Source organism: Canis lupus, chromosome 4 (genome assembly GCF_003254725.2).
Source record: "Canis lupus dingo isolate Sandy chromosome 4, ASM325472v2, whole genome shotgun sequence".
Taxonomy (NCBI): Eukaryota; Metazoa; Chordata; class Mammalia; order Carnivora; family Canidae; genus Canis; species Canis lupus.
Window position 1 is genome coordinate 56,339,424 of NC_064246.1, and position 17,709 is coordinate 56,357,132.

At 42.7% G+C, this 17,709-nt stretch overlaps 1 protein-coding gene across 4 annotated transcripts in view; it reads right to left on the reverse strand.

Moving 5' to 3' along the window:
- GRIA1 (glutamate ionotropic receptor AMPA type subunit 1) overlaps positions 1-17,709 on the reverse strand; it is a 307,919-nt gene that overhangs the window by 94,737 nt on the left and 195,473 nt on the right. For all 4 annotated transcript variants that reach the window (XM_035715647.2, XM_025434094.3, XM_025434095.3 and 1 more), the window contains 3 exons: positions 12,414-12,518; positions 1,832-1,942; positions 533-739 (listed from right to left, as the gene is read on the reverse strand). In XM_035715647.2, the coding sequence (XP_035571540.1) occupies positions 533-739; positions 1,832-1,942; positions 12,414-12,518 (423 nt within the window). The remainder of the gene's footprint in view (positions 1-532; positions 740-1,831; positions 1,943-12,413; positions 12,519-17,709) is intronic.

The window sequence follows — 17,709 nt, forward strand, 5'->3', positions numbered from 1 at the left end:
GGTAAAAGCAATATTTGATACAGATTTTGGGGGAGGGACAAGACTTTGGGGGTGTTAAATGTAAGGAAACATTCTATAGAACAGAGTGACTTGGCGTAGTTTGGCAAAAGTAGAAGGTACAAGAGAGGGAATATTGGGGTGAGTGACTAAAGAGTTGGGTTGGATCTATGATACATCTAACACCAGGGAAGAGATTTACGTGGAGGGGCCATAAATGACTTTGAGCAGGGAAGTGGCAACTCAGCAGTATGCCTTAGGAAGACTGCTTCTGAAGTTCAGCTATCACCTGTGTTAGATGATGATCAACTGATGGCACAAGTGTGAGCTAAGTTTGGCAGAGGAAGTTGGGACAAGAAGCCTTGAACAAAGAATGTCTTAAGATAATGGATTTTGAACCCTCATCTTTTTGGCAGCAACAATACTAAGTTAAGGTGTCCCATAGGTATCTGTGGGCAGGGCCAGCCAACCACCAAATGATTTTTTGTCAAACCCTCTCTCTGCCCTCCAATTCCCCATCCTGGGGAGAACTTACTCCATAGACCAGTTCTCCCACCATGCCATTCCAAGCCTTGGTGTCAGGGTCACGGGCTCCATATTTTCCATCACTGACAATCTCAAGACGGTAGGAGTAGCCCACATGCTTGGCAATCTCTGCCGCCAGCTCTACACAGTAGCCCTCGTAGCGGTCATTGCCCTCAAACTGGTTGGCATTCTTCTTGAGCATCACATAAGGATCTTCCTGGTGGAGAAATGGGGTGGGGGAGAGAGAGAATGTGGGTTGTGGGTCTACTCATAGGTAAGGAGGACTTTGGCATGGCAGAGGAGGATTTCACCAATATTGGTTAACTTCAGAGAAGTCTCTACAAGTCCCTAAATCTACTTCCTGCATTTCTGGTCCATCACAAAATGTCTTGGCTTAAGGAAGCAAACTCTTAAAATATGAATATTTCATCATTGAGGTAGCTATCGGGCTCAGCTTTTTAAATTATGTTCCAGGAGCTCTTGTATTTTTTGGAGGTACCTCTAGAGGCACTATGTTGGGAAATTTGACTCTAAATAGTCTCCAGCTTTCTCATGGTCAATCATTGAAAATCACAGCAGCTCCACTTATATCTACTTTATAAAGTGGATATAAAGCAGCTAAAGTGCTGGGTTTTAGAAGACTTTCTTTGAAAATGGCTTTTTTTTTTGGTATATTTTTTTTTATTGGAGTTCGATTTGCCAATATACAGCGTATCACCCGGTGCTCATCCCGTCAAGTGCCCCCCTCAGTGCCCATCACCCAGTCACCCCATCCCCCTGCCCATCTCCCCTTCCACTACTCCTTGTTCGTTTCCCAGAGTTAGGAGTCTCTCATGTTCTGTCACAGTCTCTGATTTTTCCCACTCATTTTCTCTTCTTTCCCCTGTGATACCTACCTTTCACTATTTTTTCTATTCCCCATATGAGTGAAACCATATAATGTTTGTCCTTTTCCAATTGACTTACTTTACTCAGCATAATACCCTCCAGTTCCAACCACGTTGAAGCAAATGGCTTCTACTGAAAGTCTTTACAAAGTCTGAGAACCACCATAATTTAGTTCAGTATTATATTTTATATTTGGGAAAACTATGGCTCAAAGGAAAGTACGTGATTTACTCAAGGATACAAAGTGAAATAATTGCAGAACCAGAGTGAAAACAGCATCTCTGGCTTGTTTTTTCTACTCCCTCTTTCTAACTATGGCACAGTTTTGGCGAGAAGAGTGACTAGCTTTTGCTCCTGGGAAAACCTTTGTGTTGGTCTAGCTTGTATCCCAGGTAACCTCAATGAAGGACTGAGTACTCACTAGGATTGTAGTGACGATATATGTCCTATTCTGGACACTTGAATTGTCCCCCCCGGCTTGAGCATCAGTGGCTGCAGGGACAAACTTATCATCTTCATTCCAGTAACCGATCTGTTAAGGAGAGGAAGGTGATGACATAAGATAAGCCAGGCTCCCCAGGACTGGCCTACTGTGGACCATCCAGCCAACATCAGACAAAAAAACAAGGGCCTCATCATCACACCATACAATACCACACATACCAGGCTCTAAAATACTGGTATTTAAAAACAACGAGAGGTAAAATGCTCTCCAAGTCCTCCCAACCCCTCCCCTATGAATATCCTCACCATGATGGGCTGAGTCTGGAAATTGCCCCCTTTAAGGGGGGTGGGCGTAACTGTTAAAGCAGCTAAACCATTTTGTACTATGCAAGCCAGGGATGTGGAAATCAAATTCCCTACAGTTGTTCACAAACCCCTTTTTCCTCCATGCGTATTTACCCTTCTCTTCTTGAGGTTATTCTGAATGGTAGTTGGAATCATATGATTTAAAAATTACATTCCTTTTGCTTTCTTTTTAGACTAACTGTATTTTTCCATCTAGATTTAACTTCCTCAGTGATGGTTATTTTATCTTTTATCATTTATTTCCCCTATTTTCAATTATAAACTATTATAATACTGAGGATATATTAGTGCCTAAAATACTGGCTGAAAACATTATTTTTTTTTTTTTACATCAGTAGCTTATTTATACTGGCTTATTTTCCAAGGTCTTTCAGCAAATATTTATTGGATCCCTATTGTGTGCAAAGCTCTGAGCTAAAGCTCTGGTAATATTGTATGGTGGGTTGAGAGAGATACAAAAGTCTAAGAGGTAGTCCTTGCTCTTAGAAGTCCCCCAGCCTACTTGGAAAGAGATGACACATGCAACACATGAGATCATGAAGGATGCACAGGTTGGGCCCAAGCCTTTTAGGCTGGAGAAACTTGAACATATGCCAAGATATAAAGGCAGGAATCTGCCCAGATACGTAAGTTCAATGGCTCCTGGGTAGAAGATAGAGTTAGCTCAACAGGGCAGTGGGCACATGGGTCTGAGTAGGAGATGGATTCAAATGCCAGGCTAAACGCTATACACTTTATCCTGAAGGCAACAGGGAGTCATGGAAGGTTTAGAAAGAGCAGAATGGCATGGCTAATACACACATATTCACAAACACACAGTTCTGTCTCTGTCTCTATTTATTGTTGTGTTTTGTTATTCTGCCGGTTGTAGACATAGGGTCAAAAGGGAAAGAGAACTGGAAGCTCATATGCAGAGGGAGGAGCAGGCCTTCCACCAGCCAGAACTTAGCTCAGGCTTCCAAAGCTGAGGCACATGCCAGTGGTCAACAAAACTAGCACTGTCACCTTGATGTGTTTCCCTGTTCCCTCAGTTGGAAAGAAGCAATTCTCTCTGTGATCTTACTGCCATTAACAGCAATGATGATAATTGCCAACACTGATTATGTTCTTGCTATATCAGATACTGAGTGTTTTGAAGTTTTTGTACCATTTCATTTGGCTTAGGGGGGTTTGTAACTTACTCAAAGTGATGTACCTGGAAGGTGGCTATGCTATTCTTGGTATGAGGGGACTCAGGTCGGGGCTGAGAATCATCTTAGTTAACATTTAGTGAGTGCTTACTGGGTTTCAGGCATTCTCCTAAGTGTTTTTTATGTTTTAACTTCTTCCATCCTCACAAAAAACCTATGAAGTGGGTACATGGAGCCAGAATATTAATCAGGAAGGTTGCCTGCAGGGCCATGCCCTACGTGCTCTGCTAAGCTGCCTGCCCACCACTGAAGGCCTTAAGTAGGTCTCCAGTGGGGACCATCTCGATCTCTCCACCATGCTGCAGGCTCCTGGTGGAAAAAGCCAGAGGTCTATTCCTTCTAGGATACCTTTCTTTGCTCAGCATAGTCTTTCACAGAGAAGCAGTTCAAGAAATGTTTGTTAAGACAATGTGTGCCTCCGACATGGAGACAGTAGACTGTGTCAATGGTGAGACAGCTCAGAGGCCTCTCAGGACACTGGGTCAAGATCTACCATCAGTGCACATGCACAATGTTGTCTTCTAGTCACTATGGAAGGAGATCTTTCTAATGACACAAGAACCAGAAACTTAGATTTCCAGAATGTCAGAGCTGGAAGGAAGAGGCATGAAGAATCATTTCTTCGAACCCTTTCCATTTATAGAGAGGGACCAGGGCACTTGTGCAAAGCCAGGATGCAGTCTAGCCTCCCTCACTTTGCTAGGCCAGGGCTCCTTGGAACCCTGGGGGCATCTGTGGGAATCTTTCCCCACTTTCATGGGAGGTGGGTGAGGGGTCTGGAAGTTGGGGGGAAGCTCTAGGTTCCTCATTCCTCTTTCAAAACAGTCAGCTCTGCTTTTTCGCATATTGGGATTCCCTTTTACAAGGAGCTCTCAGGCTGAAAAATTTTAAAACCACTATAGTAGTATATCATGATGCAAGTTTCAAAAGAATTTCCAAAGCACTTTCACAACATTTAACTCTTTTGCTCTTTAGGCCATTCAGATAGCAGACAGGCTTGGAATTATTTTCTCTCCTCTATAGATGGGATAACTGAGGCTTGGGGAAGTCAAATGATCTAATTTATACAGATTATATAGCAGATTAGTGGCAGGGCATAAAAGCCAGGTTAGATTATTTAATATAATCAATACAAACTTGGAAGGAGGTCTGGTAAATGTCATGTCCCCCCTCAAAGATGGTGATGATAAGGGGTTTTCATTCCCTTTCCCTTTTTCCTTCTTTTCCATCCTCCCCTTCTTTCCTCCCTCCCTGCCTTCCTTTTCTTCACAATTAGCCCCAGGTTTAGTTGCTCCTACTCAAACCACCAATATAGAGCAGGTTGCCTCCTTTGATAGGCAACTAATTTCTCTAAAACCTACAGTATATTATTAGGTATGATTTTTTAAAGTGGGTCTTGATAGTCAAGAGGTTGATCTCCAGCCTAGACAGACCTGGTTTAAAAGGTAGAGTTTCTTAATTACTATTTTTACCTTTCTTTTTTTAAGATTTTATTTATTTATTCATGACACACACACACACACACACACACACACACACACACACACACAGAAAGGCAGAGACATAGGCAGAGGGAGAAGCAGGCTCCATGCAGGGAGCCTGATGTGGGACTCGATCCCAGGACTCCAGGATCACACCCTGGGCCAAAGGCAGGCAGTTAATCGTTGAGCCACCCAGGGATCCCCAGTTACCTGACCTTAGTGGGCCTTAGTTCTTGCTCTATAGAATGGATACATCAAAAGTACCTGAGTATCTGATACAGTATGTCTGTCTCTTGGGGCTGCTGAGGATTAAATGAACTAATGCATGTACAACAATGAGTATAGTGTGTGGCTCAAGTTGTCAGTAAACTAAAAAATGATTTCAGGAGGGTATGTCTTAGTTGAAGACTAACAGATTTCTGTGGTATAAGACATTTCAGGATCAATTAACTATTAAAATTGTCAGTTTCCAAAAGAAGTATACAGCATTTCTCAAATTCATTTGGCAAAGTAACCCTCTTTACATACAGAATGCCCTAGGGGAAGCGCTCCACAAACCACAAAATATTGTTCTAAAATCCCAGGTTATTATGATAAAAGAAGGGGAAAAAGCAAGATAAATCTGTGTAAACCCAATTTATATGGCTTAGAGACTTTAATTTCAAAGATAGTGGTCCTTCAAAGCTAGTATCATGGCACTAGTGTTAAATTGGGATCTATAAAAATGATTATATAGCTTAGCTTATATATAGATTCCTTGATATCAAAAGCTAGAGGAATAGTTAAATGTTGCAAACAAGTTTATTTTATGCCTAACCCTTTTGTAGGGAAATAAAACAATATCACCAGTCAGAAGAGCAGGGTGACACCAAAACCCAGCTTTCACCTCATGTAAGCTAGCAGGCTGAGAAATCTGGTTCCACAGTTCAATGAAAAGAAAGTTGGCAAAGATTTTTGAAGAGACACTGCACTTCAGAGATGAGAGCAAATTTCCCTTTCTTAGAGAAATGGGTTGAATTATTATACAGCACTTTGATTTTCTACTGAGGATATGTAGGACCTTTGATTCTATCTGAAAGTAAATCAGAGCTAGTGGTTGGGTAAAGAATGGAGCCCACTATTCAGGAGAGGATTTAAACAATTCTATCAGTGAGAGGTCTTCTCCTGGGGCCAGTTATAATTTTTGATCTTCTGTTTCCATGTACCTCTAAAGATTCTTTGAATGTAGGAAATGAGTCTAGATGTCAGATCAGATATTTTTAAAGTGAATGAAGTCTAAGAATGAGATGATTATAGAACAGTAAATTCAACTGATCTACTTTGCACAGTTAGCAAGTCATTTTTACACAACTGTATCTCCCAGCTGCCCCTACAGCCACAGCCTGGGACCTCCAAAAATGAGACCTGTTATAATACATTCTTAAAAAGTAAGCTGCCTATTATGGCCAAGACAACTAAATGACCAGCAAGGATTCTTGTTCTGTTTCCCTAGCGTACAGGTGTTGATGGGAAGTGGCTCCCTAGCCAGCAATTACAATTCCCAGTCTACCTGGCATCTAGGTGGGCCGGTAAGACTGGGTTCTGGCCAGTGGACTGCTGCAGAAGTGATGTATATCTCTCCTAGCCTGACTCCCCCAAATCTCTGAGGCAGTTTCTTCCTCATTTGTTAGCAAGATATTGAGAGCCAGAAAGATGCAAGCAGACAGTGGAACCTCTGAAATCCTGAATCTTAACCAGAGCCCTCAGCCCAAAAACTAATCATCAGATGTATAAGAATTAAACATCTATTGCATTAAGAGCTAAGAATTCAGAGTTGATCTGTCACAGCAGTTAGGGTTATCTTAACTAACACACTTAAAGAATTAGTTTATGCATGACTTTGAATTCTGCTTTGAGTTCTGTGTTATTTCAAATTTGGCAGCATTTTTGTTTAATACTGGCTAGCAGATCTATGGAAATATAGGCCAGAAGAGTATGCACTCTGGTTGCTTAGCAACATCCAATAAACTGTCCACTCATTTAATAAATAACCACTTATTTGCATGTGCTTACTATGCGTCAATATATTGTAGGCACTGAGGACATAATAAATAACACAACAATGGTCCCTGCTTCTAGAGAGCTGACATTTTAGTGGCAGGGAGTTGGAGAAGAGGGGAAGAAAGACAATATCTATCCACACCAGTAGTCAGCAAACTACCTGTAAAGAAGCGGACAGTGAATGTTTTAGGCTCTGTGGGTCATAGAGTCTTTGTTGTAACTCCTCATCTCTGCTGCTGTTGTGCAGAAGCAGTCACAGACATTATCTAAACAAATGGGTGTGGCTGTGTTCCAAGGAAATTTTATTTATGGATACTGAAATTTTATTTTGTAAAATTTCACATATCATAAAATAGTCCTCTTTTGATTTGTTTCAACCATTTAAAAATGTAAAAACTATTACCTCATGGGTTATAAAAAAGAAGGCAGCAGGCTGCATTTGGTGTATAGGCTGAAGTTTGCCAACCCTGATCTAGATCAATAAACCAACAAGAATATATCAGAAGGGCTAAGCATTAAGAAAGAAATAGAATGGGATAATGGGATTGTGCCAGATGGGCGAGGGCCACTTTAGATAGCTGGGTCAGGGGCAGTCTCTCCAAAGTGACTTCATTTGAGCCAAGACCTGAACCACAGGGAGAGACAGTGCAGGAAACTGCAGTGATAGAGAACACCAGGCAAAGGGATAGAAAGATGTCAGGGTAGCTGCGAAGTGATGAGCTAGAGAAAAAGGAGTAAGAGCCCGTGCCAGAGGGAAGCGGCATCTAGGGTTCTGAAGGTCAAGGTGAGGGGTTATATTTACTCACAACAGGAAGCCAGTGGAAAGTTTTAAGCAGAGGAGAAATAGAATCTGATGCAAATTTGAACATTTTTGCCAGTTCTTGTGGTGGGAAATGGCTTTGTAGAAGAGTAAGGACGTAGACAGCAGGACTAGTGACAGGTCAGGAGGCTCCTGAATGTGTCCAGGCAGGTGTGGAGGTGGCCTGGGATCCAGGGCCAGCAGTTGAAATAGAGAGAGGTGGATGGGTTGGAGTGATGTCGTAGAGGATTTGGCATGTCCAAAGTTGGGTAGCAAGGATTTACAGAAAAACTTCGAAAGATCCTATGGAATGGAAAGGCTGTGAATTCTTTGGGACTGTAGGTTACTTTTGACATCAACAGGACTTTGTGTCACTTTAGTTTGCTTTCCTGCCCAGACTTTCCTCTGCAGTTACACAGAGGGTTAGAACCAGGGATAAGAAACTTGTGGCAGGGCAGGGGGACTCAAGTTAGGTTGCAATGAGAAGTAGTTGCTTGCAGTCAGATTAGAAGATATCCATAGGACCAATGACGATGGTAAAGATGGTTAAATTCACAGTGCTGGTCCTTTGATGAAAGGAGAATTTCCCCTACATTTCTCCCTTGGCAGCCATTTATCAGAATTTGTGATCTTACCTGAATTTGACGAGGTATTTTAGATCTCAGATAGAGATCTCTAAATCAGCACCCCTGGTGAACAAGATTTCCTGAGGATTTGGCTTTAACAAAGCCAATGACAATTCTGGGATCTGAAGCTGTGAAATGTATGATGGATGGATGCTTGGAAGTGTGCACATTTCAGTGGCATGTCAGATTGGCCCCAGATACCTGTAGGGCATGTTGGCACATCAGTGCCAAGGATATAGGCCAGAAGATCAGGAGAGTGTCCCCAAGGTCCCAAATCAAGAAGCAGCAGCTCCTCTTTATTACATATATCAGGTAAGGCCACGTAATGTTCATTGATACGAACACAAATAGGTCACTCTTGAATCTAAGAAATTACTTTGCTAGGAGGCTGATTGAGTAAAAGGCCTGAAGCCACAGATGTGGAGGAATTGATTTTCTCAAAGTCAGATTCCCTGTAAACAAAGGATGCTTGAGCCCACAGCCTAAGCAAGAATTTAGTCATTGGAAAGTAAGTTGAAAAACAGCCTCAGGATCTGAAAAATAAAGCACAGCCATTTGCTCATGGATTTTAAGGTTATTCTGTTATTTCTGTTTGGTGGTTTATCCATTCCATGGTCTTGTATAGCCTGATTCACTCAAACTCAAGGCTGACCAAAACAAACAAACAAACAAGCCAAAAATCCCTGTGGCCCAAAGAAGGAAGTTTAAACAAACAAAGCAAACATGCGCTGAATGATGTCCCCTACATGTCAGGTGCTATTTTCCTGAATCCCTCACTGTAAGTAGAGGGGGCAAGAGGCAGTTTCCTTTAATTCTGATAGCAACACTGTGAAGGTGAGGATATTATTCCTCTTTTGGAGGAGATGATATAACTGAGTTCCAGGGAGGCTAAATAACCTGTTCCAGGTCATGTGCCTAGTAAAGAGCAAAGCAGAGACTTAAATCCTGGCCTCTCTGCCTCCAAACCTAAGCTCATAACCCTTTTGCCTGTGTTTCTCATCAAACTACCTAGACCACCATGAGCCTCCTTGCTGGGGGAGCAGGTTTTTTAAAATGTGCACACTCCTGAGCCTCATCTCTGTTCTCTAAAAGCAGAGCGTCCAGCAGTTGGGACCCAGGAATCTATGCTTTTAATGACCTCTAGTGAGTAGAAAAATTCTATTTTTCTATTAGAAGAAATTTCTTTTTCTATTTTCTATTAGAAGAATTCTTCTATTCACTGAAGTTTGAGAACCACTAATCTTGCTACAGTAAGTGTAAGTCTTGAGGAGCTGAGGGGCCTCCCCACAGTCTCTGGTAAGTTGTAGGGTCAGCACAAAGTGCTGAGACTCCTGTTCCCAGGAGGAGTGATTGGGGGAGTTCATACCAATGGGCAGTTGGTCAGCTGAGGAAGGTCCCTAACCCCATTTGCACCAAGGAAGCTGGAGTCCAGCCAGGAGAGGGATGATATAACTGGAGGGGTGAGGCTGACGAAGATGTCACATGCATTAGTGTTCAAGGCATCAGTGCAGAGAGGAATTAGGGGTTGCACAGCCCAGCACCTCTCACTCATTTTAAAGACCCAGAGAAGTTAAGGCCACCTTTTTGGGTGATGACAGAGCCAGGGTAGTAGTCTCTGCCTTCTACTCATCCTTATCTCATCACCATTATATCTAGCCTACTGGTCACATGTAGAGAAGAATCTGGCTTTATTTTCAACCACTTCATTACCCTGCAGGGAAAAGAACTGGATAAACATCCATGTTTTAATTTTGACAATCACACAACTGCTCATATATTGTATACATGTGCCAATTTTGTCCACCAGAAAATAGCAATACTTTTTTCCCCCCTGAAGGCAATAGGCCATTCTGAGAATTCTGAGGGAAAGCCCAGGTCTATTCATGGTCAACAATTTTCTATGTAGGAGCAACTAGCTTGCCTGCTCAAGGCCTTACACAAAAGAACTACTTTTATGTTTTCATGTATACTGCAGGGGGTGACACCACCCCTTCTCTGCATCTGAAAGGAAGATGGTCTGGGAAGGAGGTCACATAACTGGTGTCCCTTCTAAGGGCAGCAAAATACTCTGAGCTCTCCATTCCCCACCACCAGTCATTGGAAATGTTCCAATTATGTCGCTTGAGCCACTCAGCTGTGGCAGTGGCTGCAGCAAGACGAATGTGGCCTGGAGGGTCATAGGGCCCAAATTAAGGTCCTCATTTATTCATATCTCACTCAAAGACCTTAGGCAGCTTTTTGGGCTGGCCTGCCTCAGTTAATCCATCTAGAAAAGGAGAACTATATGATGAAGCTGGTGTTCTTTACAACCACACCAAAGGACAAAATGCTTTGAAAAAGGTAAACAAGTCATCCCAGTGCTTTCAGACTTTAGTCACATGCCACCTCCTTGACATTGACCATACCTGTCAGTAACCACTCACACAGGTGACATTCACTGAGCCACGATCAGGTGCCAGTACATACATGATATGTCTCCATTTTATAGATGTGGAAATTGAGGATTTATAAGAGCTATGTAACCTAGTTGATGTCTTTTCCGGTGTGGTAGTCAGAAGAACAGGGGAAAACAGAAATGAACTCAGACTTGGATTATTTCTGGATGAGCATTGCTTGCAGTAGATTCCCCACAAGGTACACAGCCTGCTAATATCTTGATTTTAGCCCAGTGAGAACTAAGTAAGACTTGTGACCTATGATATATTTGTGTTGTTTCAGCCACTGTTTGAGGTAATTAGTTACAGCAGCCATAGGAAAATAGGAAAATAATACAGCCTTGGGGGAATGGGATGTGGTAAGATAAGACTATGGAGGGTGGGGTTCCAGACAAGAGAGAAAAGTATCTGGGTTTATGGGAAGTGGGGACAGAGAGCATAAGCAGAGCTGTCTGGTAGAACTTTCTGTGATGAGGGAAATGTTCTCCATCTGTGCTGTCTCCTTGGCTACTAACCACATGGGGCTCTTGAGCACTTACCACATGGCTAGTCCAACTGAGGGACCGATTTTTCAATTTTGATTAACTAAAAATTAAATTTAAATAGCTGTGCATGGCTAGTAGCAACTGTATTTGACATCACTGGTATAGACAGCATTAAGTTTGAGTGATTAGACCCAACTTTCAACGTGCCAGGCCCAGCACTTAATACTTCTGCACACATGAGGTCATTCAATCCTCTCAATGAGCCCATTGAGGTTGGCAGCTCCAATGGGGTTGGCATTATTTGAGGTCATTTAATCCTCTCAATGAGCCCCATTGGGGTTGGCATTATTTAAGTGATCCTCATTTACCAGAAGAGAAAATGAAGCACAAAGAACCTGAATAACTTGTCCAGAATCATGGACTGGTAAGTGGTGATGCCAGGATTGAGTTCCAGGATTCCAGAGCTAACACTCTGGTCCATGGCACTCTACTAACCTTCTACCATACTATGCCATGCCTCTCACCACTGCATCGTGCCACCATAAGGAATAAAGAGTATAATGGAGGCCATGGACAGAAAAATAGAGGCTGCCATGAGGCCTAAAAACAGAGACCATGGAAGGCTTCCCTAGAGAGTGACATTTACTCTCAGTGTTAAGGTGGTGAAGGAATTGGCTAAGAAAAAGAGGGGAATGCACACACATATTTTTCACTCCTTCCATAGGAGAAATGGAGTAGATGTGACCAAGTGTGGATCAGGAGAAAATGGCTTAACTTCATCAATAATCATCATTCTCAATTTCTTCAGAATCCCTCAGGGACAGCAGTAGCATTTCATGCACATCTATTACTTTATATTTTCAAAGTATTTTCCCATCCTTTGGATCTTCACTATTACCCTGCAATAAAGGTAGATATTTTTTTATCTCTATTTTGCAGATGGGTGAGTTAATTCACAGAGAACTAGCCCAAAGTCCCGGCTAGTTAGTGGCAGAACTGAGTCTAGAATCCTTGTTGCCTGAGTCTCTTCAAAGAGATTCAGTCCAGGAAAGATGGGCTCACAAAGCCCTGCACTCTGGCCCTCTCCTCCGCTCAGCTCTAACTTCCCTGTGGAATGGAAGCAAAGGTGGCCTTTACCTTTCGGATGCCATCATGCTTCATTTCAATCACATGAAGGGTGTAGTTGGTCCGGCGTCCCTTCTCATTAAACTGCACGTTTCCTGTCAAGCCTTCAAACCGCACCTGGAAAGGAAAGCCAAGTAGTGAACCATGAACTCAGAAGTCCCACTTCCATTTTGTTTACTTTTGCTGCTGAAGCAAAAATCCAGAACCTGAGAAGCTTACATAGGATGAGGTTTTGGAACAACACAGCTACTAAAAAACCTCGCTACTCCCTTGCCCATAGCAGACATTGCCATCAGAGCACAGTTCTATTTCTTACCAAACGGATTCATCCACAAAACCTTTTTCATCTGTTGCCTGAGGCAAACAGTAACAATGGATCAATGTAGATTCCGATAAGAAATCTCTGCACCATCCCTAAAAGAACACCCCTTATCATGACCATACTCTCAAAACACCCCCTTATCATGACCATACTCTCAGAACACCCCTTATCATGAGGTGGCACAGGCCGTCAGACATATGCCTTTAGTGGAGAAAGAGAAGGAGGTCTATAAAGGACAGAGAATAGTGTGTGCCATCCCTGGTGGGTCAGGAGAAGAAGCCAGCCTTATAATGCCTCAGGATGCCTGAATATGGTTTCTTAGTTCCCTTGTGAGGCTGGGGAATAAAATTTGTGGGAATCTGAAGACCTGGAACTGGGAGATCTGAATTTGACCCTAAGAAGCTCAGTGACCTTGGATGATTCACCTCTCTAAACCTCTGGTTTCCAAAATTCCAGGCCTATCTAGATGACACAGCAAATGAGAAAGTGCTGTGAAAATTTTAAAATACCCAAGGAGAACCCTCCATGTTAAGACCAGAGCATGCAGGGCTTTAAACAAGTCTCATCTGGTTTAAACAAAATTTCTCTATTCAATCACAAATATGCTGTATGGGATTTCTTTCCCACAAATGAGTTACATCAAACTTTCATGGCCTCATATCTTCAATATCATATAAAAGATCAAGTGGCCAACATGTGGGATTCAAGAGCTTTAGTCAAATCTGCTACTCTGGAGGTGACCAATAAATCTCACCCAAGTCCACCCTCCAGTTAAGGATGAGTCTAGCTATATGTCATGTGCTCAGGTACAAGAAAGCACATTCTCTAATGGTGACCCACCATGTGTTCTCAGATCAGTCTGGCTTAAGGCCAGTCAGGTGAGTGTCTACCTGTAACTCAATAGTAACCCGGCTCCGTAACCCGACACCATTTATTTCCCCCCTTCAAATAGCTTAAAGGGAAGACTTATAGGGTTTTATCTCTTTCTGACAGTGACCAGCTCCTGTGTCCTCAGAAGATTTAAGAATAGTTGGGGTGTGTGTGTATTTGAGAGAAGGAGTGGAGGAGTGAAAGAGAGAGAGACAAGGAGGGACAGAAGGAGTGAGGGAGACTGACTGCTCTGAGGATGACCCTCTCTCATCACCTTCTGGTGTGAAGTCTCAGTGGGGAGGTCATGACAGGCCCAGAGCGCTGAACAAATTATACAACAAGCTCTTCACTCTCTCAGATGAAATATGGAAAAATCCTTACTCTGGAAAAGTCTAGGCTGGCTTTGCTTTTCAGAGAGAAAACAAAGCATGTCCTCCTAGGAAGAATAAGAGGAAGGGAGCCATTTTAATCCATTTACAACTTTACCTTCTCACCTTCATTGTCTCTTGCCCATCTCTGGCTTTCCCATTGATTCGAGTTCTAAGTACTGGTTTATCTAACTCCTCTGGGAATACAGACTGAGACACATGTTCAGATGACCGATTTTCCCAAACAGAAGGAGGGGTGTCGTAAATGATGCAAATAGGCATCTGTCCTTTGGCCCTGGTCTCACATATCATAGCGATTATTAGTATGGCATTTTAGTATAAATTGTGTAATACTTCTATGACTCAGTTTCCTCATTTGTTTAATGGGAGCAGTTAAGAGTCAATTATGCCTTAAGGTTGTTTTAAGGATTAAATGAGATATTTTATGATCGATGCTGGCCTCATGGTGAGTATTCAACAAAGGCCAGCTGTTATTTTTATTGTTAGTAATAGTGTCGATAATAACTACCACTATTTGCCAAGTGTTTCATGTTTATAAAGCACTCTCATGCATATTCATCTCCATATACAGGAACCCCTAAGGTATGCCATTTAGAGAAGATCTTCCCTTACGTGGGAGAAACCAAATCTCTGGCAGGTAAACTGATTTGCTCTAGACTTAAGACTTCTCAATGTCAAAGGCTGGCCTAAAATCCAGGGCTTCTGATATATTCCAGTATCTTCACTGATAATGCCAAGTGACCTCTCAAACAGGGGACAATGCTACCTTGCTAGGCTATGAGTGGGTGACACAGAAATATGCACAGCAGGATGGTCTACATGCCTACTACTGCCACCCACTGTTGCTGGGCATATCCCCCACCATGCTTTGTTAATGCCTAACTATGAGGCCATGGCCGTGGGCAGGTCACCGAGCCTCTCTCTGTTCTTGGTTTCCTCCTCAAAGAATGGACATGCTTCGTGTATTGCCTGGGACATGAACATTCCATGTGAAGTGTACATTATTTGAATGGTGAGGATGATGAGGATGGCTACTACGACAACTCTGGGGTAGCAGGGTAGGTAAGGTATGGAAGAGTAAGATGACTTTAGCATTGAAGCCTTGAGTCTGCTAAATTGTTATTTCAGAGTAGGGGACTCCCTCAGCACAAATGAAGATCTCGTCACTGTCATTTTTTCAAGACTTTTTTGATTTCCAAAAAAATCATTAGCAAAATTTTAGGTCTCCTACCTGGAGGGACTTGCAATGTCACATGTTTTCATAGGAAGATGTTTATTTTTTTTCCCCATAGGAAGATGTTTATTTGACGTTCACAGAAACCCATTAAGGAGCAAGAATAGCAGTTATTTTGCCCATTTTATAGATAGGATTATTGAGACTTAGAGCTTATGGCACTTGGGTTCAGAATTCACAGTGAGTCATGAGAGGTCTGGGGCAGCTGTCAGCTCTTACTCTCTAGTTGGAGAAGCCAAGACTTACACATACTTAAATAAATCGGAAAGGAGATGTCCCAGAATCACCCTTCTATGATGGCAGAGCAAGGAGAGGTCAAGAGAATGGCTCAGCCCCAAACCATTTATGTGGACAGTGTGGACTCATAGTCAGAAGCAGCAGCTTCTCAGAAACATCCACTCTGGGCAAATCAGGAAACTGCTGTCCTATCCATCAGGGCTGAATTTCTTGGCCCTCATCCTTACCATCACCCATCTGAGGAAGACTGGGGTCAGACTGAGTTTACTCTTAGTTCTTGTTTCCTGGAACTCCTGTTGCCATCCTGGCTCCTGCCAGCTCCCTCTGTGAAAAATAGAGGATTAGCTGTGGTTTCCTGCAAATGGTATTGTGTGCCAGCTCAGAGTCGGCCACCAATGAGATGCTAAAGCACAACTTTTCTTTCCTGCTTTGTACAGGAGAGTGCCGGGTGGTGTTTCCACTATTTGAGGCATCAACACTGCAGCCTTCTCCACCTCCTATTCCTGGGGGAGGCAGAAGAGATGCTCCAGACCCAGGGCTTCTGTAACCTCTTTGTGGCTGCCTTCAGGTGGATCCATCCTCATGGTCCTTCCTCCTGAGGGCCTGCTGGTTATGGGAGGTCAGGGCCTGTGGACTAGGTCCCCAGTGGACCGCATTCTGTTTATTGTGGCTAGGGCAGGTCTCAGGACTCTTTTGAGTTCCTACTTTCCCATGTACACAATGGGAAGAATAACTTGGCTTTAACCATCTCATTTAGTTGCCTCAATATTCAAAGAACCTTATTCTTTCTCTTTCTTTTTTCTTTCTTTCTTTTTTTTTTAATTTTTATTTATTTATGATAGTCACACAGAGAGAGAGAGAGAGGCAGAGACACAGGCAGAGGGAGAAGCAGGCACCATGCACCGGGAGCCCTACGTGGGATTCGATCCCGGGTCTCCAGGATCGCGCCCTGGGCCAAAGGCAGGCGCCAAACCGCTGCGCCACCCAGGGATCCCTTCTTTCTTTCTTTTGTTCATTCTTTCATTCATTCTTCTTTTTCTTTCTCTCTTTCTTTCTTTTCTTTTTCTTTTCTTTCTTTCCTTCCTTCCTTCCTTCCTTCCTTCCTTCCTTCCTTCCTTCCTTTCTTTCTTTTTCTTTTAACTTTTGAACCTTGTGACAAGCCAATGAGGCAGGCAGTATTAAGAGGATGATGTACATTTAGGAGCTGAAGAAATCAATACCAGAAAAGTTAAGGAGTTAGTCCAAGATATTTGAGCTAGGGCTTGGTGGAGCCATGATGAGAATGCAACTTTTCTCCTCCTAACTCCCTAACAGCTGAACATGATGCCCACAAGCCCTCGCTTGTACCCTGACTCTAGTCTCCTGCTGGATATCATTTACATCTCTATCCACACCCTCCAAAACCCTATTCACTCTTTGTTTGAATTTATCCTTCCTTTAAAGCTTTCATGACTATCCATCTCAATTGGCTTGAGACAGTTCCAATCCACATCTCTTATTCTGGATAAATTGATGATAGCTTTCTCTTTAATTCGTAAGTGTCCCAGTTTGGACGCTGAATTGTATGGTCACTTTATTTATTTATTTATTTATTTATTTATTTATTTATTTATTTATTTATATTTTATTTATTCATGAGAGACACACACACACACACACAGAGGCAGAGACCCAGGCAGAGGGAGAAGCAGGATGCAGGGAGCCCATGCGGGACTTGATTCCAGGACTACAGGATCACACCCTGGGCTGAAGGCAGACACACCAAACCATTGAGCCACGCAGGTGGCCCTGATCACTTTATTTAAAGCCTCAGTCCCATTCTTATAGGAAGCCTTGTTGATGTCCACATTCCCCAGTCATGGCATTCTGCTGTGAACATCCATAGGATTAAGAGCTTGGCTATTTTATTTATACCTTAATCCATACCTTTTTAGCTAGTGTTTCTTGAGTTTGTCTTTGATTCAAAAGTATGTCTTGCATCCTAAAAGGCAGGAACTATGTCTTACACCCCTATTGCTCACACCACTTCAGATCTCACTTAGCAAAATGCTGGGGATACCTTCCTTTTGATATGTTTGATTACTGCCTGACAGATTGCAAACACGAAAACTAAGAGGTTTGATTATTATTTGGGGAAGGTATTCTTCACCTGAAGTCCTAGGATGGGCTTCCAGGAGTATATATGGTCTCTTGACTCCTGGTCATTCAAAAATATATGTATCTACATGTGTGCATTTTTCTAGGAAAAGCAGTCCA